Raw genomic sequence first — 24,921 nt, forward strand, 5'->3', positions numbered from 1 at the left:
AATATAATGCATAATAAATATACTTTGTTATATAATAAATGGATAATTAACTACCTATTACTAACTAACAATTAAAAAAAACTAAGAAGAAATAATGTAATATTTTCATTAGTTTATCTAATATAATTCACATTATGTCTTTATTTTAGGGTAGGGGGCAACTTGCCATCCTACTTTTTGATTAATAAGAAAGTTTTTTACAGGAGTCCAAGCGGACTTGTAGTACTAGAGTTATATAGATTAATTACAATCACTGTAACCGTCCTATTGTATAGAAGTAAAAAAGAGCAGTTATTAAACCGCAATATGTAATTCAGCAGTGACTCGCCCACCGTTGAATTTCCATAGTCGCCTCATTACAAAGGATGTGAATGGATTTTGATTTTTCATTGAAGATTCTATTGTTTCTTTCCCTCCAGATTGTCCACAACCCCGCTGCCCATGCTATTTCCCATGTTCGTATACCCCGTATCTCAGTTACTATTTGTCTAAACCTCCACAGTTGGATGTGGCTGTTTATCTGCCGTTCAGGCATGGTGCCTTCTAATCTGATTATAAGCGAGGTCCAGAATTGTGCCGTAAATGGACATGACTAGAAAAGGTGCACATCCGTCTCTGTCGTATTTGTATGACAGAGTGCACAACCGTGTGGCACCTGACATCCCCTTCTCCTCAGAACCGCCCTCGTAAGTAACCTATTCTGTAACATTACCCAAATGAAGAATCTCACCTTCGGCGGAACCTTCAATTTCCACAGTTTCCTGTGGTGTCTCCAATTAATTCCGTTTCTGTGAATAATTTTATAGGCTGATGAGGTCGAGAAATGCCCATTTTCCTCCCATCTCCATCTCGGTAATTCACATTATGTCAAAAAAGTAAAAATCGCTTTATGCCCTCATTTCAAAAAGTAAATGCAACCTTCATTATTTTTCTGAAAATTGAATTCATCGGTTTTTAGGAAGTAAATCTTTCTATTATTTGGAGAATTAAGTGCTCTATTAATTCTGATTGTCCATCAAATTCATTTTGAAACATGAACAGAATAAAATGGTCCAAATAAAAAGTTTCTCTTACTCCGTTGCTGCCTTGAGCATAGACCACTCCAATCCAACCACAGCGAAATCGTCAGACAACGAGGTAGAGAGGAGAACTATGGCGACTAATGGACGGAAGAAACGAGGCACCTTCGAGGGGACGACAGTGTACCTGTCGCGCAACTTGGTGGCACCGGAGATATACAGTACTTTGTATGATGCTCTTCGGCTCAATGGCGCTGACATCAGACCCTGTTGTGATCCCTCCAAGAACTCGCCCCTCGACTTCCACGTCATCTCCTCTGCTGATCATGTAGGCCAGCCTTTATACTCCACATTTGGTTGGTCAGGGGTTTAATGAGTTCGGGAAAAAGAAGAAGGGGGAAATGGGTTTGCCTGAGCTTAATTTAGCAATCTCAGTTAGTTTTCAAGCTGAAATTAATGGAATCTAATGCTATGAAATTTTAATTTTAGGAGAGGTTTGCTGATCTTAGAGCAAAGGGTTGCAACCTGCTTGGTAAGTTTTCCACACTGCAACTAAGAGAAAAAAAAATGAGTTAACTTTGATTTTAGGCATATGTATGTTTTATTGCTCTTAAGTTACAGGGAAGTGACTTTGGCTTTAGAGTTGCTTGTAGTTTTTCTTGGTCATAATTTCTAGCCTTTGCTACTATTTCACAGGCCCACAATGTGTTCTCTCTTGTGCTAAAGAACATAGAGTTTTACCCAAACAAGGTTACACATGTTGTCTAGCAATGGACGGTGTCAAAGTAATAGCATTAGGTTTTGGAAATGACGAAAAGGTACATTTTGCTGACTGAAGTACTTATTTTTGACTAATTTTGCAGCTTACATATTAGTAAGCTAGCTTGTCCTTTTTTTCAAACCAATATATTGCTCTTTAACATGATACTACCACATTGTCTCTCTTATCATCTTCAGGCCAGGATTCAGGAACGGGTTAGTGCAATGGGTGGGCTATCACTGGATAAACTTTCTCTGGACATAGATTTTGCAATTGTGAAAAATGTTTTGGCCTCTAAATACAAAGTAAGAACTGTACCAAATATCCAGTAAATCTCATCATAATTGCAAATAACACCTAAACTCCGCAGTGCACAATAATTTATGTGTAGCAGATTACTTTGTCAATCAAGGATCGTTGTTATTTGTGAATAACCCAAAAATTTTGGGTGCTTCTAGTACTTGCTAATAGGTGCTATTTTCAAAATTGAAACTGCTGTACATGGTTTTTGAAATTCTTTAATCATCCCTTAACATAGTTTCTATATTTTTATAATGCAGTGGTGGGCATTGAATAATCTCAAGAAACCTATAATAAGTATAACTTGGCTGGACCAGTGCTGGATGGAGCACCGGATTGTACCCCATGAGCCGTACCGGGTTCTCCCTTTCACTGGACTCACTATTTGTGTAACCAAAATTCATATTGGTAAAAATATTAAATTTCTTCAAGTAAAAGATATCATTATCAGATGATTTGAGGTTAGGATAGGGCAAACTAAAAATTTGTGTGCTTCATGTCAGATGAAAGGAGACAGATGGGGAAGATGATTGTGGAGAACGGTGGCCAATACTCTGCCGATTTAACTAAGAAGTGTACCCATTTGGTTTCAGATATATCCTTTTGAAAGATGCTTTAAAACAGCTTTATTGATAGTTTAGTGATTCCTTTTATTCTATTAGCAAATTTTTTAATTGGAATTTTGTAGAATTGGCAAAGATTTTGTTGCCTACGCATTCTGTTCACATAACTATTTTTTTCGGCCTTAGAACCATTGCAAATCTTCTTGGTTGAATAAATATCTGGAGGATACTTTTGTGGTCTATCATACCTAAAATTATATATACTATTTTAATGGGTTTTACTTTTATCTTCTACTGGTTGTTAGTACTCCGTAATGAATTAAGCTGAGAACATTATTGTTAGGTTGCTGAAAAGTTGATCCACTTCTAATTGAATTGTTTTGATGCTCAATGTTGTAAGCATTAAAGGAACTATTTTATCAATTGTTTCCTTGACATTTTCTACGGTGTTGGAGGGGATAAGTACACAGTTGCAAAGAAATGGGGTAACATACACATTGTCAATCGAAGGTGGATTGACATGTGTATTGCCAGAAGAGGTAGCAATTCTTTTTAAACATTTTAGTTTGCTAAACCTGGCTTCTTTTATCTCTGTTTTAACCTCTCTGGCTTGCAATTTATTTTGGGCTATCAGTGGGCAAATTTGGTTTACTACTAAAATTTGGGAAGACTATCAGATCACATAAGAATTAGTAAATTAAACTAACTTATCTATATTCTTTTGTTTTCTTCTTTAATATAGCTTGTCTGGACGAAGCTGCATACCCTGTTACTAACAACACCCCTTCTCGTACCAGCAGTGCAAATTGTTCCCAAAAGGAAAAACAATGCCAACATCAAGAATACAAGACTGACACAATTGCACAGCATGTCCAGGCAGCTACCAAAACAATTGAACTTTCAGAATCTGGTCTCTCACAGGACGACAGTGCTTCCGTCCCCTGCATGGTTTTTGATGAGCTTGACAAGGAGAAGAAAGCAACCTTGAAGAAGTCTTCATCCAAATTGAGTGTTAAAAGAAAACATGATGACATAAATTCTGAAGAGAAGAAAGGTAAAAATTCAACAAACCCAATTGAGGAGGGCTTGAAGAATGTGAATGAGTCTATGGCTGAAATTGCACGAGCTCTAAATGAAGCAAATAAGAGGCTGGACAGATCAACCATTAGAATTTATTCGAGCACTGAAATTTATGATGAGCTTGAGAAACTTGGGGTTCCTGATGATAAGTTACTTGACGCTGCATATTTTCTCAAAACTAATAATGAAAAGGCTGACACCTTCTTCTGTTGTCCCGAAAGATTGAAGCGACAATGGTTAGAGCGTAATGGATTTTAGAATTAAGAGCAGTTTAAAGTGATCTTTTTTGTAAAAGGGTAGTACTTTGTTAATGCATCAAGGGTAGTAATGTCATCTTTTTGTTAATATATAGATGACAGTATTTTGTTAATGCAATGTATGGGTTAAAACCAATTTACATATTTTGTTATAATTATATGTTTATATTGGTGGTCTAATTTTGTTGGTGTCTAATTTGATTATATTTTCTTTAATGGTTGCTAAGAAATATTTGCTTCTTTGAAATAGTTGAAAAAATGCTCATGTTGGATGAGCACTCAATTCTACAATCTACTGGTTTTCAAAAATCTGTATAATTGAGAGCAAGATATAATTTTAAATAATTGGAGGGCTGACATGAAAATAAACCATGTACCAATAAATAGCACAGGTGCTGTGGAGAAGAGGAGATATGGCTCAGGTGTTGCGGAGTCCAACAGAATAACATGCAATAGCACAGAGTTGTTTGTATAGGAGGTTCAATTGCTGTTATATTTTTGTTGTTGTTCGGATGGTTGTTTGTTTAATGAACCAATAGCACAATGTTAACTGTACTATATTTTAAGGTTAAGTTCTTATGAAGCAATATGCACTATAAAAATCCAGCTAGATGGTGAAGCCGAGGAAGAGGGCCCCAAAAGCACAGTACCGAACCTGATTTCTTATGGTATTTACTGGTACAATGATGACTCGGTACCGAATAAATATCCTTTTGTGTTAATATGAGACAAATCATCATATCATTACTAATCATATGTTTGAGGACACAAGTGTCATTTTAATTTAAATGAAATCATTTTCTTGTATTATGTACACTTTCCAATCAAAAATGTGAAAAGAATTCAATTCTTTTTCATTTTTATTCCGATCACCAAAATTCAATTGGAATTCATCTCTCTTGAACTCCATTGAATTGAAATGAATTGAACTCTATTGAGTTGGGTTTCCGATTAGACCCCGAGTACATTACATTTTCAATGGTCTAGAAGGCTCTGAGTTAGTGGTTTGAATTAAAACTTTTGAACCAAGTTAGTAGTTCAGATTCAAACTTTGAAACCGAATTAGTGGTTCGGACTTAAACTTTGGATCCAGACTACTAACTCAATTCCAAAATTTAAATCTGAGTTATCCACTCAGCGCCTTCTAAGCCATAAAAAAAATTCACGTACTGAATCTATATTCTTATATTATTTAATAATAATTTCTAAAAATAAAAAATTATCTATAATGCTACGATATTTTGTAGCAAAATTTATTTTTTGTTTATATTTGAAAATTTATAATCCAAATTGCACATTTTAAATTTGTTATATTGAAACTCTCCTCTGAATAACTTCGTATAAAGAATACCTTTTGATATTCTTATTATTAATTATTTTATATTTATTTATATTCATATAATGACTATTTTCTAGATAACTTGTGGTATAATTAATTATTTCATAAAATACATTGGATTGTATTTTTCTATCTTTGTTCATTATGTGAGTTAATTTTTCGGTATTTAAAAAACTTTCTATAGAAGTTAGTCTACACATATTAATGACAATTGATTATTGTAAAAACCTTCATTGAGAGTTAACAAAACGTGGCCATGTGCAGATTAATTAGTTTTTATAGATGGTAGGGAAATGAAACAGAGGAAATGGAGAAATAAGAAAATAATTTAATTGCAAAAATAGAATATTGTAAGGAGAAATAAGGAAAGGAATTGCTAAGGATTTATTTAGTTTTAATGTGATAAACCATGTAGCAGTCTGTGTGGCAAGCATGTTTTTAACTAAATTTAAACTTCTAAGCATAAAATAGATTTATTTAATCAAAAGAAGACAGATCATGTGATTGGAGGGTTGATATTCAATTTGAAAATTCATCTTTCAATCTCAGCCGTTGGCGGATCAGGACAACTACGTGCATAATATAAGAATGGAGATACGGGCTTAATGGGTCGATATGGCCTGAATTTGGAAATCTGAAATTGCTTCATCCATGTTTTAGATTTGAGTCATAATGGGTTAACGGGTCATATACCTAACTCTATAGCAGACATGGAGAACTTGGAGGTTTTGAATCTTTCTTTGAATAACCTTAACAGGTCCATACCCGCTTCACTAAGCAAGCTTACATTTTTTTCTAAGTTTAGTGTGGCACATATTATATAGCCACCTAGAGGTCAGAGTTGACTGATGGTCAAGTTATGAAGGAGACCCAAAATTGGGACCCGATATTGAATAGGTTGTTGCTTGGCTTGATGAAGTTGGAGTAGCATGAGTAGATTTGTTAATTTTAATTATTTAGATGTTGTAGTATTGTTAATGAATAATGAATAGTTGAAAAATGCAGTTTTGGATTTTGACCAAATGACAGTCTGTTTTGTAAAACTTTTTTTTTTCTTTTTTTGCTGATATAATTGAGATTGTATGGTGGATTTTGTTCATAATTTGTCTTGTAAACTGTCTTTCTGTGTTTTTCTTTTTGTTTGTATTATTTTTGCCTTTTGTTGTTACTTTCAAGGTTTTTACCTGGGTCGACGAAAGAGATGAAGAAATAAATTAATGAGAAAAAAACAAAAGCCGTCACCAATTTTTGTTTTTCCCTCGTTATATCAAAATTAACAACCTACTTCAAAATAATTAATTTGTGAGAGAATTTCAGATATACCACTCAAAAACTATGTAATTATGTATTTACCATTAAATTTTTAATAACTCATGTATATTTATTCAATTAATAATTGGGTCGATGGCACAACAGCTAGTGGTCAATCTACCTGTTTCGTGCAGTTATTAAAATTGAGTAAATATGTGAATTACTAAAATTTCAGATGGTAAAAACTTAATTATTGAATTTGAGGAGAGAAATATATAATTTTACACTTTTAGGAGAATACATGCAAGTACGTAGGTATTCCAAAAATTAATTATTTTGAAGGTGGTGTTAGTTATTAGAGATTGTTTCACTGATTTTTTTTTTCTGTTTTAGAATGATATATTATATTGGAAGTGATATAATATATTTTTTGCTATTATATTGTTTAGTTTATTAAACTAAACAATAATAAAAAATTCAGCAAAGTGATTATTTTCAAAAATTCTGAAAAAATAGTAAAAAATTTCCAAAAAATATAAAATTTGGTCTCCAAGCACATTTTAATATGAAGAACACGTTGGAAGGTTCGAATCGACTATTTGAACTTTGAAAATGAAGATATAAGAGGAGGGTGCACATTAGGAGCACAAAAAAAGAGTACATTTGAACCCTCCTCATATATATATATAATTCAGTTAAAAAGGAGGCTAATCAACAAGTTGTTAATTAATTATTTGTCGTTCTAAGATTTGTACTCATCTACCAACAACGTAACTTCTATATATGTGATTGGAATAATTAATGCGCGCATGTGCGTGCACGTTATGCATTCCGACCAAATACTTATCAAAGGGGAATTTTAATGAATGAAGATGATAATTTATATATTGTCAGCATTAATTGTAGTGACTAAATTAATTAGTCGTGATTATAATTCTGTCACAACATGTTACGGATACATCATGGCATGGCATATTAATCACGTGACATAAATTGTATGTCATTTAACATGTCCATTTTATGTCGAGTGACTATCTTTTAACATTTTAGTCACGTCACGTTACATGACTAATTTTTTCAATATTTTTTTATTATAACTTGTTTTGTAATAGTTTCTTATTTTTAGTATCATTCATTATTATTATTCTTTATGAACTCATTTAAATCTAAAAAAAAAATATGATCAGCCACGTCATGTTTGACCATGTCACAAGTGGTCACGGCGTAACCACGAGTGGCGTGACCATTAGAGTGACTTGACTATCTTTCATTATTTTAGTTATGTTACACCACATTATATGAAAATAAATTTTATTTAGGTATTGTGATGTGATATATTCAAATCACAATGTATTAGTTATATCATGTCATGTCACATTATATTTTTTTTTCACCGGTAAGCATCAAATGCGAAAGTGTTAAGTTCAAGTTGAGAAAACAACATAAATATATATCATCCAAATGAGAATAACCAAATACCACAAATTAACATCCCTAGTTTGGTTAGGCATGCCTATCACGGGAACTAATTAACGCAGCAATTTTGCTCTTAGGTGCACGTGCCAAGACACAGTGACAATATCAGTGCCCTTTTCGATTACAAATATTTACCAAATGAAGGGACCAAAATGCAAAGTTCTATCAAAGATGTATAAAACATTACAACCACTCCGCCCCTGCCATTCCCTCAAAGAGATAAAATAATGGAAACCATCCCTGAAGTGCACCTAAACACACTCTCCGGCCCCAAGGCCATGCCGCTAATCGGCATGGGCACGACCGTTTACCCCTTAACCTCGTCTGAAACAACTAAAGAAGACATACTGTCTGCAATTAAGGTAGGCTACCGCCATTTTGACACTGCGGCTCTCTATCAGACTGAAAGGCCACTCGGCGAGGCCATTGCTAAGGCTATATATCTCAATGGGTATTGTGACGTCCCGTGGTGAGCTCTTCATCACCTCCAAGCTCTGGTGCAGTGATGCACATCAAGATCGAGTCATCGGTGCACTTCAGACATCACTTCGGTAAAGATCGAGTTTGGTATTTTATGCGATTGTTTTTTCGATTCAAAACATTAAAACTGCATACAATTTTATTTTATTTATTCAGTAATCTCCAAATGGAGTATGTTGATCTATATCTAATACACTGGCCAATGAGCATAAAGCCAGGCCGGTGCGAGTTTCCTTTCCCAAAGGATCGATGAGATCATGGCATTCGACATGCGCTCTGTCTGGGAGGCGATGGAGGAGTGCTACCGCCTCGGCTGTGCCAAGTCAATTGGTGTAAGCAATTTATCATGCAAAAAATTGGAGCTTCTGCTCCCTCCAGCTGCTAATCAGGTTAATTGTCAATACTAAAATGGTTTGTTTCATTTCTTGTTGATGTATTTAATTAATATATATAATTGGAATTTGAATTATATATGTGAAGGTGGAGGTAATTAATTAGTCCCATTTGGCAACAGAAGAAGCTAAGAGAGTTTTGCAAAGATAAGGGAATTCAAATGTGCGCTTACTCTCCTTTGGGTGGTAAAGAAACACAGATCTGGTCATGGCAAGTAAGCTGTTGCAAGAGATTGCTCGAGCAAAGGGCAAATCCTTGGTTCAGGTATATATATATATATAGATTATAGACCTGTATATTAATTCCAGTTGCTATTTTAATTTAGAGTGAGTCTATGGTACTATGCATATTACGATTTGGTCCATAATACGGCTCAATATTTGACTTTTCAAAATCCTAACGGTCGATCCGAACCGTTCATGCATCTTGTTCTCCATATTAATATGTGTTTGAAGACCAAATTTTACATTTTTCGAATTTTTTTTACTATTTTTTTAGATTTATTGAAAATCACTGTTTTTGGATGGTCCAGAATTTTCAGATCAAGTGATTTTCTAAATATCTAAAAAAATAGTAAACAAATTTCAAAAAATATAAAATTTGGTCTCCAAATACATATTAATATGGAGAACAAGATGAACGGTTCGGATCGACCGTTAAGATTTTGAAAACTCGAATATTGAGCCGTAGCACGGGCCAACCCGTGATATGCATAGTACCATAGACTCACTCTTTAATTTATAATGCAATTAATTAATTAATTAATTGTTGCAGATATGTCTGTGATGGGTATTTGAGCAAGAGGATTGCGTGCTAGTAAAAAGCTTCAATGAGGAAAGGATGAAACAGAATTTAGACATATTCAACTGGGAATTGAGTGCTGATGAAAGAGAAAAAATTGATCAAATTAATATCACAACACAGGGGATATCAAGGAGAGAAGTTTGTTTCATGCAATGGGCCTCACAAGACCATTGAAGAACTTTGGGATGGTGAAATTTAGCTCTTTTTTTTATTAAGAATCAAGGATGGAGGTTCAAATGCCTTTATTTATTTTTTTGTCTTCATCATGTCTTTATTTTTTAAACGTCAATAATTTAAATTTTAAATATCAAATATTAAAATAAAACCATTAGATTTGAACTATATCATTTTCTCTAGTACATGTAAAAAAGTTACGACATTTCGACTTTGTTTAGATTGGCATCAAGACCAAATTAGAATTATATCCTCTCGTATTAGTGTCAAATATTTTGTATATGGGGAATTTGTTGCAATTTATTCTAATTTTGGGCTCAATGTCTGAAGAGAGATTGATTGTAACAAATAACAAACTAAGAGATAAAAAGGTTTGATTGGAATCAAGTGTTGGAAGGTTTAGAGGCTTTCGGCTTACTATCCGGTCTAATCAATCAATTTAATTGGTTGGTTTCGTATATTTATGCTTGATAATTTAACAGTATTTAATTATTTATTCAGTCCTTACACCTTTCAATTTAAACCAATACTCATATCTTTAATATTTATTTAAAAAATAATAATTTTTTTTTTGAAAGCCAGTATCTGCCAAGTAATAAAAATAAAAAAAAATTGTTGGCATTATCACACCAAATCACTGTTTGGTATACTCAGAATTTAACTAGTAAGGTGGGACAAAAAAATTATATATTTTTACAAATTTTTACGATAAAACATAGAAATATAAGTATATTATGGAAATAAACTTTTAAGGATAGGAAATTTTTTAAATTTTTTCAAGTTTAAGTATTTATTATTTTTTTAAAATAAAATAAAAATAGAAGCATCTTATTGCTTATTTACAAGTTAACAATATAATTAATCTTGCTGACTGCTAATATTCTTGTTCAGCAATCACTGCGCTAAATCAATATTCCTTCCTTCTCTATAACGTAACACAAGAATAAACAAACTATAGAATCTATTCCGAGGCCACCTCTTCCTACCATCATGCATGCATATACACTTTTCTTTTTATTATTCTTTATATCAACCGAATATATCTCCCTCAAAAGAGCCAACTCTCACCACAAATTGATGAAATTAATCAACAAACACATCAAAGCAAAGCACAACCTATCTATCTAGCTAGCTAGCTAGTTAATTAAACATGGCTTGGCCATTCTACGACAATAGAACACCGGAATGGAAACGCGGATGGAAGGTGCGAACCGTCTCCTCCTCCTCCCTTCCGCCACCTCAGCTTCTCGCCATCTTTGCCATCGTCATATTTTTTCTATCTGTTTCTTCCTACGTGGATTACAAACGAATGGAACAACGTGTCGAGGTCGGCTTCCACATGTTCAAACTTCTTATGGTGGTTGCTCTTTTGTTCGTGGTAAGGTATGTGTTGTGGGATAATTGGTCGACGTTTTGGCCGCATTATTGGCATGACAAGTATGGTAGACGGTATATTCCGACATCCGGAATTAAAATACCTTGGGGGGTGACACTAATGCTGGCGTTGCTGCTCGTCATGATGTCGTACCAGTCTTATTTTCATTCGAAATGGTTCCGGCCATTCTGGTGGTCAGAGTATGATACTTGATGTAAGTTAAGATCAGTGTTGTAAATAACGGTATGTGCTTGTCAGACGAACAGAGTACCACTATGTAATTAATCGAGAATAATAAGGAATAACAGGTGAAACACCATGTATATGTATGGAGAGAAAAGCAGATAGATAAAAGTAAGAATAACAGGGGAAAGACTATTCTCTTTTCTTTTTCTTTTTTCTTTTTTTAATTTGGGTCAATCATTTTTAAGGCTCACAATTCAGGTCCATACCTTTTTGGGCCTTTTTGTAACTAGCACTACTTTGGCCCAATAAGAAATTTCCGAGAAAGGTCTAGTCCCAATTTTTAAAGCTGTATATTTGTTTGAGAAGTTATTTGCCTGTTGATTAATTTACATTTTTCCAATAATTTTGGGGAGATTTTGCTTTGATGTCTCAAAGACTATATAAATTATTCATTAATGGCACCCTAGATTCAAGAAGAGATAAATTGAAAGCAAAACAATAAAAATATAAAACTACACGGACCGGCATAAGCCTCTCTTTTTCCCACGCAATCCATTGTCTCGTTTCATCCTCTCCATTATTCAAGGAAAAGACCCTCCATTTCTATCACGCGACCATTATTCTTTTCTTGGTAACAATTGAAAGTCTAATTACTATGCTAATGAATTTGGGGGTGAATTTAATCTAATTAATATACTAATATATTTAGGTGACAATAGGAATTAATTAATCATCATTTTCTTTTAGAAAAAAGATGCAGGTTGTATTGACTTTTTTTTACCTCTATAAGAAAATTTTATTCTCTGTACTACTACAATTTTATTTTATTTTTATTGGTTCTAATAAATATTTTGTCGGTGTGACGATTATTAGAGAAAAATAGTTATCAGTTTATTACTTTCAATCAGAATAAAGTTTGTCTGTTTTTATATTATTGTCAGAGAAGAATTAATAGAATTTGTTCAAGAGAATTATTTCTTTATATAGTTTTTAAGCACGAATTTCATATTTATGTTGAGTTTAACATGTTGTAAATCACAGCGTATTTTTTTTACTTATAAATAACTATAAGTTTCACAAGTTTTAAATGCTTATTCATAACTATAGTTAATTTTTTTTTTTCTAAAATAAGAGGATTATCAACACTTTGCAAAAAGAACAAATAAATGCACTAACGAATATGATGTCAAATACAAATAAATATTAGGAAATAAAAAATGAATCTGGTGGCAAATTGAAAAATAAATTAAAATGTACTAATAAATGTGGTGTCAAATAAAAATAAATATTTTAGCTATCTGAGATATTAAATGTTTGATTAATTGATATGTAGTCAGTAGTTGTGCACATATGAATTATATTAATATGAACAAAAATAATCCGTCATACACTTGGAAATAAAAAGTCTCACAATTGATTTTAGTCTAATCTCACACTTCTCATTCTAAGAACTCAAACAAACAAACAAAAGCTAATTGTATGATTATTTTTAGTACTATATCTCCTGTCTAAGAAATATTACCTAAAATCTAACAATTCCTGTTCTTTTTTTAAGTTTTGCCAAAGATAGCATTTAGCATCACTATTCTAAGATAGGAAAGGAAACCTCCAGTTCTAACAGGAATGGAGAAAATTTCAACCCAACTTTCGCCTGTCGTCTGTTCTCCAAGCACATATACTCTGAGGTAACATGATATTTATCTTAAGATTCAGATCGTCCGATCAGAATATACGGCATTTAATATTCGTGTCATAGCAGATCTAACGGTATGAAGATAAACTTAAAATTTGTGTTACCTCAGGAAAAAAAATTCTCTCCTCTCTCCTTTGCTGCCCCGAATTCCAATTCTTCGTCGCTTGGGTTACCTTCCGGTATCTTTCCTTTATTTCTTTCTCTTTCTTTCTTGCTTTCTAGTTCTTAATTAACCCATCCAGCTTAAAAAGTTGCCTCTTTCGGATTTCACCGGAGACCCAACAAAATATACCCGATCAAAATCAATCCCTTTGCCATAGAAGCAAGAATCGGCGTAACTCGGACGGTAAGTCTCTCTTCCAATTCAGACATGTTTGGTCATAAATTCAGCTAGAATTGATTCAAATTTAAACTTTATATTTTGAACGAAAAAGGAAATAACCCACAAAGACAAAAGAGTACAGAAATCAGTAGGTTCATAGATACCAGTAGCTTACCAGTATAATTTTCTTCTTATGCAAATTTCAGATGATCAGGTCGTGGCATGGATTGGAGTCATTCAGTTCATGTTACAACATCTCCTATTAAACAATGTCCGGTTCGTTCTTCAAATGGCTGTTTCCAAAACCCAGTGCACCTTTAACATCACAATTACTCAATCAGAACCCTCCGGATATAGAAATCGAACTCTCCTCTTACCAGCCTTTACCCGACTCAGGAAACAACAGCGATTGTGATAGCCCATCACACCTACTTTCTGCTCGGGAAAACCTAGAACCTGATTTGATCCCTGATTTGGATATCTTCTTTGGCCGCTTATACGACTACTATTGCGAAAAGGGTCTCTCGTGCATTGTTACCAAATGGATTCTGGAGATATTAAATGTTATATTCATTGTGTGCTTTATCGGCTTCTTTCTTTTGTTGGTGGATTGGAATGCCCTGACTAGAGTGAAGTGCGGTGTCGAGGCAGTTGAGTTAGGGGAGAAACCATGTGACCTCTGGGAGGAGGTTATCAAAAAGCACCCAATGGTGCTGTTCACCTTTTCAAAGATGGTTGTTGTGGGTTCCATGGTGTTGTTGACATTATATGGATTTTTTAATTTTTTAAAGTTTTTCGTACAATTTAAGGATACGCTCAGAGTTAGAAGATTCTATTACCACAGGTATTATTTTGTATTTTGAGATATCTTTTGGATTTAGAATAAAATATTCTATTATAATTAGACATGTCTACGCTAGTGTATACAATCTATGCAAAGACCCTGTTTCTTTGATCTTATTTCATTCTCCTTTTTCAGTCTACATGTCACTGATCAAGAAATTCAAACAAAACCATGGCCGAGAATTCTAGAGAAACTAGTCAGGCTTCAAAGAACACAACGGTTGTGTGTTGTGAAGGATTTGACAGAGCATGAGGTCGTGATGAGAATCATGCGGAAGGAGAACTTTCTAATCGGGATGCTAAACAAGGGTGTTTTCGGTTGCCCCATTTCATGGTGGGTTCCCGGAAGGGGCCCGGTTGTAAATTCGCGGTCAAGTGGAAGGAAGAACTATTTGATTTTTCCGAAGACCCTGGAATGGACACTGAATTGGTGCATCTTTGAAAGCATGTTTGACAAGTAAGCATCTACTGGTGTTGGATTTTGTTTTGTCAATTGGTTGTACTCTTATATCTCCGAGACCCCATCTAAGCAAACATTTAAATGAAAGAAGTTCAAATATAACAAAGAGTTTCCGGTCAGTATGTGGTTTTTTAACTGATATATAAATGTACTGGTAGGGGTGTTAGTGGTTCTTTAACTAGTATATAATTGTACTGATAGGGGTGTTAGTGGCTCTTTAGCTGGTATATAATTGTATTGGTAGGGGTATTAGTGGTTCTGTAACTGGTATATTATTGTACTGGTAGGAGTGTTAGTGGTTCTTTAAGTCATATATATATAATGAACCCATTCAACAGGATATCAACCACTTAAAACAGCCCCCAAAAATGTTGTTGCTTGTGTGATTACATTAAAATTTAGAAATTCATTTCTGTTTTTTTATCTTATTGAATAAATGCCAGAAATGACTGAAACAATCTGTTCTGTTCTTTCAATAATGCCTTGGATCTCTACTAAAAGGATATCATCATTTCATCTGTTATTGACATTTTTGGTACAGCAAATTCTGTGTTCAGAGGGATTTCACAACAAACCCATTGATACTGAGGCGACGGTTGATAGTAGTTGGAATAGGGATGCTTTTACTATCGCCATGCCTAGTAATTTTCATGCTCGTTTATCTCTTTCTAAAACATGCTGAGCAATTCTATCACCAACCAAGCACTGCGTCGTCCCGTCGGTGGTCTAACCTCTCTAAGTGGATTCTCAGAGAATTCAACGAGGTATTCTCCAAAGTTGCTTGCCTGATTTAGTATTTTTTTTTCTGGTAAGTAGAGATGATTTACTTCAATTTGTTCATAGGTGGAGCATTTGTTCAAGCACCGCATGAACAACAGCGCAGTTCATGCCTCAAACTATCTGAAGCAATTCCCTTCACCTCTAATCTCCATTATTGCCAAGTTTATTTCTTTTGTTTCTGGGGGTTTTGCAGCCATTCTCATCATTATAGCCTTCCTTGACGAATCCCTTCTTGAGGGACAAGTAAGCTTCCTTTTTCCTCTTCTTTTATTATTATTTTTGTTAAAATGAATTGACTTACTGGTTGGATCTAGTATAATTCTGTTCAACTATGCTGTATTGGTTGCACCTTTTTGTTATGGACTCGCAATTAAAATCTAGTTTAATCACAAGATCATCATGCACATGCCCCGATGCCCCCAAAATAGAAAAAAGAAACATCCCAAGAGGAAAAAAATAATGAAAATGAGAAAAAACAAATGAGCAAAAATGCCTACCCAAACGGCCAAACCCAATTTGAAGAGAACTGACAGACAACAGCTTCTGGTACCAATGGTCACTACTGGACTTGTCCAGTAAAGCATGAAATTACTAGCTCCTTATATTTTGAACAATAATTATTGCATACTGATATGCTGACAGGTCTTTGGGAGGAACTTGTTCTGGTACGCGGCGGTATTTGGTACCGTGACAGCAATCAGCCGTGCTATGATTGCTGAAGAGTTACAGGTGCTTGATGCTGAAGGTGCCATGACCCTTGTTGTCAGAGAGACCCATTACATGCCAAAGCGGTGGCGAGGGAAGGAGAATACTGAGCCTGTGCGCAAAGAATTTGAGAGCCTGTTTCTGGTACCAAAATAATTCCTGCTTTCCTTTATCCCTTGTTTGTCTGGCACACACATTTTTTTAATTGGTGCCTGACTTCTATTACAAATATAATGATACAGTACACGGGGATGATGCTACTGGAGGAAATGGCATCGATTCTTATCACGCCTTACCTGCTTATATTTGTCATACCAAAGGTATCAAAAATAATTTGCTTATATGCGGTGCTTCCTCATTGTCGAACTCTCTTTTTTATATTGTTATTCAATAATTGTTTGCTTGCTTTCTGATATTTTCTTAGCGCGTGGATGATATCTTGCGGTTTGTCTCAGACTTCACTGTATATGTCCAAGGTGTCGGGGATGTCTGTAGGTTTGTGAACTTTTGAGTTTGTTCAATGAGAATAACTATAATAAAGCGAGTTGTTTGGAAAGGATGAAGGTCGGTTTTGTAATTTACTTATCTTGCAAAATTGTAGTTTGAGCTTGTTTGACTTTGAGAAGCATGGGAATAAGCACTATGGTTCGCCTTGTGATGCTGTCAAAGACATGCGAAGTTCACAAGGGAAGATGGAGAAATCCTTTTTAAGGTACACAAATAATTCCTGTTTTCATATTTTAATTATGTTTACTTGTTCTATATTTCCGCAATTTTAATGAAGATTACTGTGGGGTTAAAAAGTCAGAAATATATATTAAAATGGAACAGTATTATAATCACCTCTTTATATATTTAACTTTTACTCTTATTTCTTTTGGTGCTTGTGGATACAGCTTTCAGAGCACATACCAATCATGGGAAGCGGGCCCACATGAACAGAAATTCCTCTCTAACCTTCGCAATTTCAAGGAGCATCATTTAAATCAAGGAGGGGCACCCCGTGACAATTTCAATTCCTTGCCCCACAGGCAACAAATGGAAGGTATACTGTCTTCTCGAAACCCTGTGACAGTATCGCGACCTGTCGGGCACAACCTAGGTTCGTTATGGCTACCCGATTCAGACCAAAAATCTCACCCATACCTGCTCGACTTGTACTATACCTCAAGGTGGGACCCACCGTCTGATGAACCTGTTCATCACACCACTCCTAATATGCCTATTAATGATCTGCACATGGTAATTAAGGAACCACTTTATGAGATTGAAGAGGAGATGCCAACATGGCACCTGCCTGACAGGCGCACGAGCCCTCTAGAAGCATCAACTTCAAGTGCATTTCCTCTAGATGCATCAACTTCAAGTCGGTTTCTCAATGACAGTGTTCTCTCTAACCACAACCGACATCTTAACAGACAAGATGCTAACCAATGGTGGGCACGGGCCCACCAGCCTACTGCTGCGCCTGCTGACAGTTTCCTCGAACCACCACGCTTTGGAAATCCCGATTCTCACCCGTATCATGATAGTCTACATAATGCAAGTGATGTAAATGAGATGGATAGAGATGGGCGTGGATCAGGGTTAGGGTTAGGGTTAGGATTTCGAGGTGGCATTGCAAATACTACATACATGGAGCAAGAAGAAGACGAAGAAGATTTAGGTTTGGCCTTCACAGATGATGACACGGGAAGGGCAGAGGGATCAACCTACAGATCTGACGGGGATATATCTAGTGTGCAAAGGGTTAGTTTACCTGTGCGGATCATCCCAAGAAGCAATGATCCAGTATAGTTGTCACAACTTATCTGTGAAAAATTGTGGGTTAGGGATTTAATTTGATATGTTATTTAATCTGTTTTAGATGGAAACTAAAGGTGTTGATGAAGATGGGAAAAGAAAAGAGAAATCAAATTCTTTTGTAAAAAGAAAATGTTTATGTTAGTACAAATTTGTTCTGATCTCAGCAATTGTGAAATTTTTATGCATTGCCCGAGATGAGATCAATTCAAAAACACGGTTCACTTGATTCACAGACTAGCTTTGCTATAGCAATTACAATTTCCTGCATGTTCTCTTCAGCTTGTTCTTTATACCTCTGAGGCTCTGACTATATTGTCATGATTATTTTTGCAATAAAGATGATTATTTGTACAAAAATTTAAATTTTAGAAAATTGTGCTTAAACAAGTTTTAATTTCAAAATGTTAAAGACAATGTATATTGTATGTTTTGGTTATGTTCTTTTTAATTAAGTGATGAACTAGCTTCGTTAGCAAATGTGTTTCTTACGGGCCTCCATTTACAACTTCGGAGGGGGCTAACGGGCCTCCATTCTTTGAAGTGAAGCCCATTAATAATCGAAAGTGGTGGCCTACGTTATCCTCTGCGGAGTTTTTCCGTGCGGAGCTTTTAATCTGGTCCGTTCGTTTCGGATCGGACGGACTGGATTAAGGGTTCACCAAATTTTGAGTTTTTTAAAATTCGGGCAAGATCTGATCTGGTTCGTCCGATTCGAAACGAACGGACCAGATTAAAAGCTCTGCACATCTCAGCACGGAAAAACTCCGCAGGATACTTTCCCACGTTAAAAGGCCACCACTCCGTCTACTGGATCCGTCGAATTCGAATTCGAATGCAACTTGGAAAATGACAATGGATCCGACCACCGTGTACTGGAAGGTGGAGTTCCTCCTCCGCCAGCGAACTATCTCCGATGAACTCGCCCGTGCTCTCTTCCTTGCACTTCCCTTTCCCTCTTCCTCCGCTTCCGCCAGTGCGCCTCCCTCCGTTCGCCGCGCCATCCTCCTTCGCGGCCTCTCTTCCGATCTCTCCAGGCCCCGATTCTCCCCTCGCACACTCCGCCTCATCGAATTACTCCAAAATCAAAACCCTCGCCCTAATCCTCTCGCCTCTGACGCCTACCTGTCAGTGGCCACTTACATCGTCACCTCAGCTCCCGATTTTGCCTCCGCCGTTTCATCTCTCTTCTTACGTCGCATTGGTGAAATTTTGAAATTCCCTGATGCTTCTGGTTTGGCGTCTGACCGCATGAAGACAGTTGCTGAGGAAATGGCGACGGCTCTGACTGATCCTTTTTTGAGAGCACAGATTGTGGGGAGAAACACTCTAAAGGAAGCAATGGAGGCAGTTAGGGCTTTTCTGGAGAAGGAGAGGGAAGAGATGGAGTTTCCATCATGTTTTCTTGAGATCGCAGCTCCGTCTCAAATAAGTGAGTGTTTCATTCAGTTATTTTATGAAATATTTTGTTTTCGTATTCAGCATATTAGCTAAACCCTAAACTTTATTATCTTACAGAAACTATGCTTTAACAGGTTGGCTATTCTGAGATAGGTTGTGCAATATTTTGCATTTCCATTACAAGCGACCAATTCTTGTTTGATACACTAGCATTTTTTTACTTCATTGCACATTGATTCTTAAGCAAACATAGTTGGAAATCTTTAGTTTAAACAACAACTTCATCATTTAGGCATGCACTAGTTCAATTTGTCATGCTCTTATAGTAACAAAAATAATTTACCACCTTGACAAAAGTTTTTTTGAACTTGTTCAGTGGCGCAAATTAAAGCAAAGTCAATATCAACACCAGAATTAACGAAACTGGTGGAAGATCTTCGGTCGAGATGTGCTGAGCTTAAGGAAATGGTTGAAGACCCACTACCTGAGGCAATCAAGTTTGCTAAAGAAGTGGCTGAAAGTTATCAAGCAAAGGCAGGAGGAAACGAGATTGACAAGGGTGTGCCAGAAAATTGTAAGGTTAAAGATGTAATTTCTACTGGAATGCCAAAGCAAAGTCTCATGGATCACCAACCAACAGCATTCCATTATGAGGTAGTTTACTACTTTTATTTTTAACTGTATACTCAAGGGCGCCTTTATTGGCATTTCAATGGGGTAGATGAGAAATTTTGGATCTTTTGGAGGGCAAACATGAAATTGTCACTTCCCTATTTCTCTAAGTTGTTAGTTTCAGGTTATGTTACATGTATTGATATGTGTGTCTATGGTATCTGTAGTGGACCGAGACTGCTGAGGTGATGTCAGATATCTCAGAGGGAAGTCCAAGAAGGTTTCATTTGGCTAGCCCAAAGAGAATTGCAGTTTCTCCTCTTATGCAAGGGACAAAGAGAAAGCTTGGTGTAAGGAGGAAAAACAAAAAATGGAGTGTACTAGAGGAAGATACATTGAGAAATGCTGTCGAAGAGTACATAAATTTCTCTATTAGCTATGTATTCTTTGATTGATAGTTTCTTAACACTTCCTAATTTTTCTTACAATTTTGTTTCTGATCCTGAAGATTTGGAAGAGGGAATTGGAAGCAAATGTTGACTCACTATCGCTATATATTTGAAGAGAGAACGGAGGTAACACTTTGTGATATATTATTTTAGCTGTTAGAAATTATTTTCATTAATAACCCTTGTGCCATAGTGCCACTGGGCCCACTACAATTATATTATATACCCCTGAAAGAACTGAGGGTTCCAATACCTCGTGTTTTTCGTACCTCGTATTTTATATTTTCGTTTTCAAAGTCTAAATTGTCGATCCGAATTGCTCAGCATGATATTCATACTAAAATATGCTTGGAGACCAAATTTTATAATTTTTGGAAAAAAATTACTCTTTTTTTAGATAGGTACAAAATCACTCTCTGGACCGTTCAAAAACAGTGATTTTCTACCTATCTAAAAAAATAGTAAAATATTTCCAAAAATTATAAAATTTGGTATCCAAGCATATTTAGTTTGGATATCATGTTGAGCGGTTCGGATCAACAATTTGGACTTTGAAAACTAAGATATAAAATATGAGATATGATGAGTTATGAAAGATATGAAGTATTAGAATCCTCCTTGAAAGAAATTATGAATGTCAACTTCCCTTTAAAACATGTAGTTGCCTCGTTCACTCATCCCCAAATTCCCTCTTCTTTTTCTTGCCCTAATTTACAAAGATATTTTGCTTGATTTAGAGGGTTTAGCACATGACATTTTGCTTAGATAGGGAAATGAGTGATATATATATATATATTTTTTTTTTCATATTTTGAAACTGTATACATAAAAGTGCTCCTTAATTCAAAGATGTTCACCGTTTATTGAGCAGATTGATCTCAAAGACAAGTGGCGAAACATGACGAGAAGCTAAATTCGATCTCCTCTTTCTTTTGTTCTTTTTTAATGTGTCATATGTTATGTCCAACATCTCTTGATACCTTTTGAAACTATACTTGGAAGTCAAAAGGTAACAATTCTGATTCATGTAGTAAAGCATGGTTTGCAATTTCTCTGCTTGTATTGAACAACTACAATGCCTTTTGTATGATACTAGTAATTTCTCTGCTTGTATTGAACAACTACAATGCCTTTTGTATGATACTAGTAAGTGCCGGCCACGTGTTGCCGTGGAAACTAAAAAATTATTTTGATCACCTTCTTTAAATGGAAATTTGTGCCATCATGGATACTTCATTAAATTTAATTATCTTACTATGAAATTTTTATACCTGAGTGCTTTTTTTTTTCAACAAAGTATAGACAAGAAAGAAAAAAAAATGTAAACTATATAACTTATAGCCCAAAAAAGTACTGAATCTTTCATATATTTCCTACATGAACATTCTCCACAAATGTACTATTTACTTCTTTACAATCTACCACAGTTCTGATTCAGAATATCTAATATGATATCCAACACAACACATTTTTCCCTCAACAATCCTGATTGGAGCTTTCAGCTTTTCTTTTTCTTTCTTTAATTCCAAAAGAACACCATATAAAGATAATTTACAGAGAGATGAAAATTTTCTACACTATTTAAGAATCTAAAAAATTTCCTATAAAGTTCCTACGAAGCAGGGATATCTGCAAATCAAGGAAAAGACCGTTCTTTAAACTTTCACAATAATTTGAGAATTGTTATTATTATGCAATTTCCCCCTTTTTGTACATGACTAATGCATAGTAATTGAAAAGGAAGAAAAAAAAAGACGAAAGGCAATACATCTTAAGGAACTCCATAGGAAAATTAAAACAGTTCTTCCTCTGTGATTGAGGTTATGGTTTATTTGCTACAGAGAAAATAAACAAGCAAAATCAATCAATTAGGTCAAATTAAGTGTATCAAGAAAAACACAGAAATTAGCATGAGCTGCAGGATTAATTCTTTTATCTCCTCTTACGCGTGGCTAGACTCTTGAAAATTATCATAAACCCAAAATTGGAACTGAAGTTACTATCTAATAAAAATGGAAATGAAGTTACTTTCTAATGAAAAAATATCAATCCGGACTCCCAAAAACCCAAAATTGGAAATGAAGTCTTACATGTACCCATTTCATACCTGCCATTTTCATTACAAAATCCTAATTGTATCAGACAATTACCATTGATATAGCAATAGAAAGGTTGACAGAAATCAGCATTTCACATATGAATTAAAAGGTGAGCAAGATATTTCTGCCAGAGAAAAGTAAGAGCAGAGAGGGACGTAAGAATGTCATTTTGAATTACCTCAGTAAATTTACTAGAGAGAATAGTAAGGTGTCGGCTGGAGAAGGTCGTTGACAATAAACCAGAGGTTCTTACAGGGCTCCCCCAAATGCTCACTTCCTCTGTCATTGATTCATACATACATCACACACTTTTGTTTTAAAAAATAAAATAAAAACAAAGATAATAAAATAGAACTAAAGAAAAGGCACTTGCAATGTACTTTTTACAAGCATGGTCTTCTCAATCAACCAAATTCTGATGTTCAGATATTGCAATTGAAGTTAACAAGACTGTTTACAAACCTTACGCTGACAAGATTGATTAAATACGGTGCCAAGTTCTCGAGTCAGTTCAATCACAGTTGCCATTTCAATTTCTTTTTGCACCCAATTAACATTGCATGATTATTTCTATATTAGCAACAATGTATAATTTTCTTTTATCAGCAAGATCAAAAGTACATAATACACAGGAAATGGAAAGAACCACCGTGAAGTTAAAAAAAACTTAACCCTAGCCACACATCAACACTATACACATTCACATTCATGTTAGATGGAACCAATAATGACATTCAACCCTAAAAATTAGGGCTTGACAATATATAGAACCATTCCGAAGCAGAAAAAGCTAAAAAAAGAGAGTACAAACCCTTCTTTCTCTTCTCAGTAGCCGAGATTTTAGCCTCTTCATGCTTTCTCCTTCACTGTGCGATTTCAACCTCTTCGCGTCGCTCAATACAAGAGCTTCGAACTTTGTGAATAGCCGGTGGCGGAGGAGGAGGGAGGTCGAGACAAGAGACGGAGGAGAAAGAACAGGGAGTAGGTCTGATGTGGAGAGGATCGCCAAAATTTTGATCTAGGAGAGGAGAGTCAAAGACGGAGGACGGGAGGAGAAAGAAAACGAGAAGGTTAGGAAAAGGAAAGAAGAAAAGGTGAGTCAGTTAGGGGAAGGAAAGAAGAAAAGAAAAAAGGCGGAGCAGAAAAAACGCATGGAAAAAGATACCATTTCTGTACAGATTTGTATGTGGCGAGTTAGTTTATAACTAATTTTAGACTTGTACACATATAGATACATCAAAAAAATATATAAAATCTCATATTTAGATCAACGGATAAGATTTGATGAATTTTCTAAATGAAAGGCTCAGATTGCCTCTGGAAAGATACACCATTCAGTCCCCTTTATTTCAAGGTACTATTATAGGAGCTCTGATTTTTACTCTTAACCTGATTTTTATTAATTGTGGCCAATAAATAAAGTTTAAAGCCACAATTCTTTACATAATATATAGTCCATTGTGCCCCGTAAGCTGTAATGTATTTATAATATTTTATTATTGCAGGCAATAAATAAACTTTAAACGCACAATTTTTACATAATAGTCTATTTGCAAAACAGAAACCAAATAACTGCTTTCTACCTCTGGCTTTATTGTCATGATTATTTCTACACAAATTTAAATTTTAGAAAATTGTGCTTAAATAAGTTTTAATATCAAAATGTTAAAGACAATGTACATTGATAAACAACATATTGGTCATGCAGTAATTAAACAAACAAAAAAAAATGAGAAAAGGTTTCTGTCCACTGAGTTTTGCCCACCATTTGTCCACAACCTTATCCACTCCCAGTATACTGTCTTTTTACAGTATACAAGATTCAATTGAAAATTTATAGTATTATTTGAAAATTTTACAGTATACGAGATTTAATTTTACAGTATATATTTTACAATATGCAAGATTCAATTGAAAATTCTACTGTATACAAGATTTAATTTTTACAGTATACAAGATTCAATTAAAAATTCTACTGTATAGAAGATTCAATTGAAAATTCTACTGTATACAAGATTCAATTTTACAGTTCTGCTGATTCAATTTTACAGTATTCAAGATTCAATTGTAAATTTTAATGTGTAGAAGATTCAATTTTACAGTATACAAGATTCAATTGAAAATTTTACTGTATACAAGATTCAATTTTACAGTATACAAGATTCAATTTTACAGTATACAAGATTTAACCCAGTGCGGACGCTAATAATTAACTCTAACTACCAATAACCGCTAATAACTAACTCTAACTGCCAATAACTTCCTATAACTGTAATTTTCGAAAGTACAGTTTGAAA

At 34.9% G+C, this 24,921-nt stretch overlaps 4 protein-coding genes across 5 annotated transcripts; all 4 read left to right on the top strand.

The window, feature by feature from the left end:
• The first annotated feature begins 1,101 nt into the window (after positions 1-1,101).
• Positions 1,102-4,156, top strand: LOC144548652 (uncharacterized). Of its 2 annotated transcripts, none has more exons than XM_078297373.1 (8): positions 1,102-1,347; positions 1,509-1,551; positions 1,716-1,837; positions 1,977-2,084; positions 2,340-2,487; positions 2,583-2,674; positions 3,088-3,181; positions 3,385-4,156. In XM_078297373.1, the coding sequence occupies exons 1-8, from the start codon at positions 1,153-1,155 to the stop codon at positions 3,978-3,980; spliced, it is 1,398 nt and encodes a 465-aa protein (XP_078153499.1). In that variant the 5' UTR covers positions 1,102-1,152; the 3' UTR covers positions 3,981-4,156. The 2 variants fall into 2 exon arrangements, with proteins under 2 accessions (XP_078153499.1, XP_078153506.1); XM_078297380.1 differs by having other exon boundaries at positions 2,343-2,487.
• Positions 4,157-10,943: 6,787 nt separating this feature from the next.
• Positions 10,944-11,802, top strand: LOC144548669 (uncharacterized). The gene has a single exon (XM_078297387.1). It carries the CDS (start codon positions 11,047-11,049, stop codon positions 11,482-11,484), a length of 438 nt encoding a protein of 145 aa, XP_078153513.1. The 5' UTR covers positions 10,944-11,046; the 3' UTR covers positions 11,485-11,802.
• A 1,487-nt stretch (positions 11,803-13,289) lies between these two features.
• Positions 13,290-18,278, top strand: APG9 (autophagy 9 (APG9)). The gene is made up of 10 exons (XM_078318463.1): positions 13,290-13,496; positions 13,679-14,316; positions 14,452-14,772; positions 15,317-15,539; positions 15,619-15,798; positions 16,198-16,404; positions 16,503-16,580; positions 16,685-16,755; positions 16,862-16,972; positions 17,157-18,278. The coding sequence occupies exons 2-10, from the start codon at positions 13,742-13,744 to the stop codon at positions 18,055-18,057; spliced, it is 2,667 nt and encodes an 888-aa protein (XP_078174589.1). The 5' UTR covers positions 13,290-13,496; positions 13,679-13,741; the 3' UTR covers positions 18,058-18,278.
• Positions 18,279-18,898: 620 nt separating this feature from the next.
• LOC144548678 (uncharacterized) lies at positions 18,899-21,666 on the top strand. The gene is made up of 5 exons (XM_078297396.1): positions 18,899-19,495; positions 19,841-20,118; positions 20,304-20,491; positions 20,585-20,651; positions 21,397-21,666. Exons 1-5 carry the CDS (start codon positions 18,913-18,915, stop codon positions 21,436-21,438), a joined length of 1,158 nt encoding a protein of 385 aa, XP_078153522.1. The 5' UTR covers positions 18,899-18,912; the 3' UTR covers positions 21,439-21,666.
• Positions 21,667-24,921: the final 3,255 nt, after the last annotated feature.

Source organism: Carex rostrata, chromosome 2 (genome assembly GCF_964058835.1).
Source record: "Carex rostrata chromosome 2, lpCarRost1.2, whole genome shotgun sequence".
NCBI classification, from domain to species: domain Eukaryota; kingdom Viridiplantae; phylum Streptophyta; class Magnoliopsida; order Poales; family Cyperaceae; genus Carex; species Carex rostrata.

Coding starts and splice junctions, on each gene's coding strand:
- LOC144548652 (XM_078297373.1), top strand. CDS start 1,153: ATGGCGACTAATGGACGGAAGAAACGAGGCACCTTCGAGGGGACGACA. Junction 1,838..1,976: donor GTTTTGGAAATGACGAAAAG/GTACATTTTGCT, acceptor TATCATCTTCAG/GCCAGGATTCAGGAACGGGT. Junction 3,182..3,384: donor CATGTGTATTGCCAGAAGAG/GTAGCAATTCTT, acceptor TCTTTAATATAG/CTTGTCTGGACGAAGCTGCA.
- LOC144548669 (XM_078297387.1), top strand. CDS start 11,047: ATGGCTTGGCCATTCTACGACAATAGAACACCGGAATGGAAACGCGGA.
- APG9 (XM_078318463.1), top strand. CDS start 13,742: ATGTCCGGTTCGTTCTTCAAATGGCTGTTTCCAAAACCCAGTGCACCT. Junction 16,405..16,502: donor AATTTGAGAGCCTGTTTCTG/GTACCAAAATAA, acceptor ATAATGATACAG/TACACGGGGATGATGCTACT. Junction 16,581..16,684: donor TTATATTTGTCATACCAAAG/GTATCAAAAATA, acceptor ATATTTTCTTAG/CGCGTGGATGATATCTTGCG.
- LOC144548678 (XM_078297396.1), top strand. CDS start 18,913: ATGACAATGGATCCGACCACCGTGTACTGGAAGGTGGAGTTCCTCCTC. Junction 19,496..19,840: donor CGCAGCTCCGTCTCAAATAA/GTGAGTGTTTCA, acceptor GAACTTGTTCAG/TGGCGCAAATTAAAGCAAAG. Junction 20,119..20,303: donor CAACAGCATTCCATTATGAG/GTAGTTTACTAC, acceptor TGGTATCTGTAG/TGGACCGAGACTGCTGAGGT.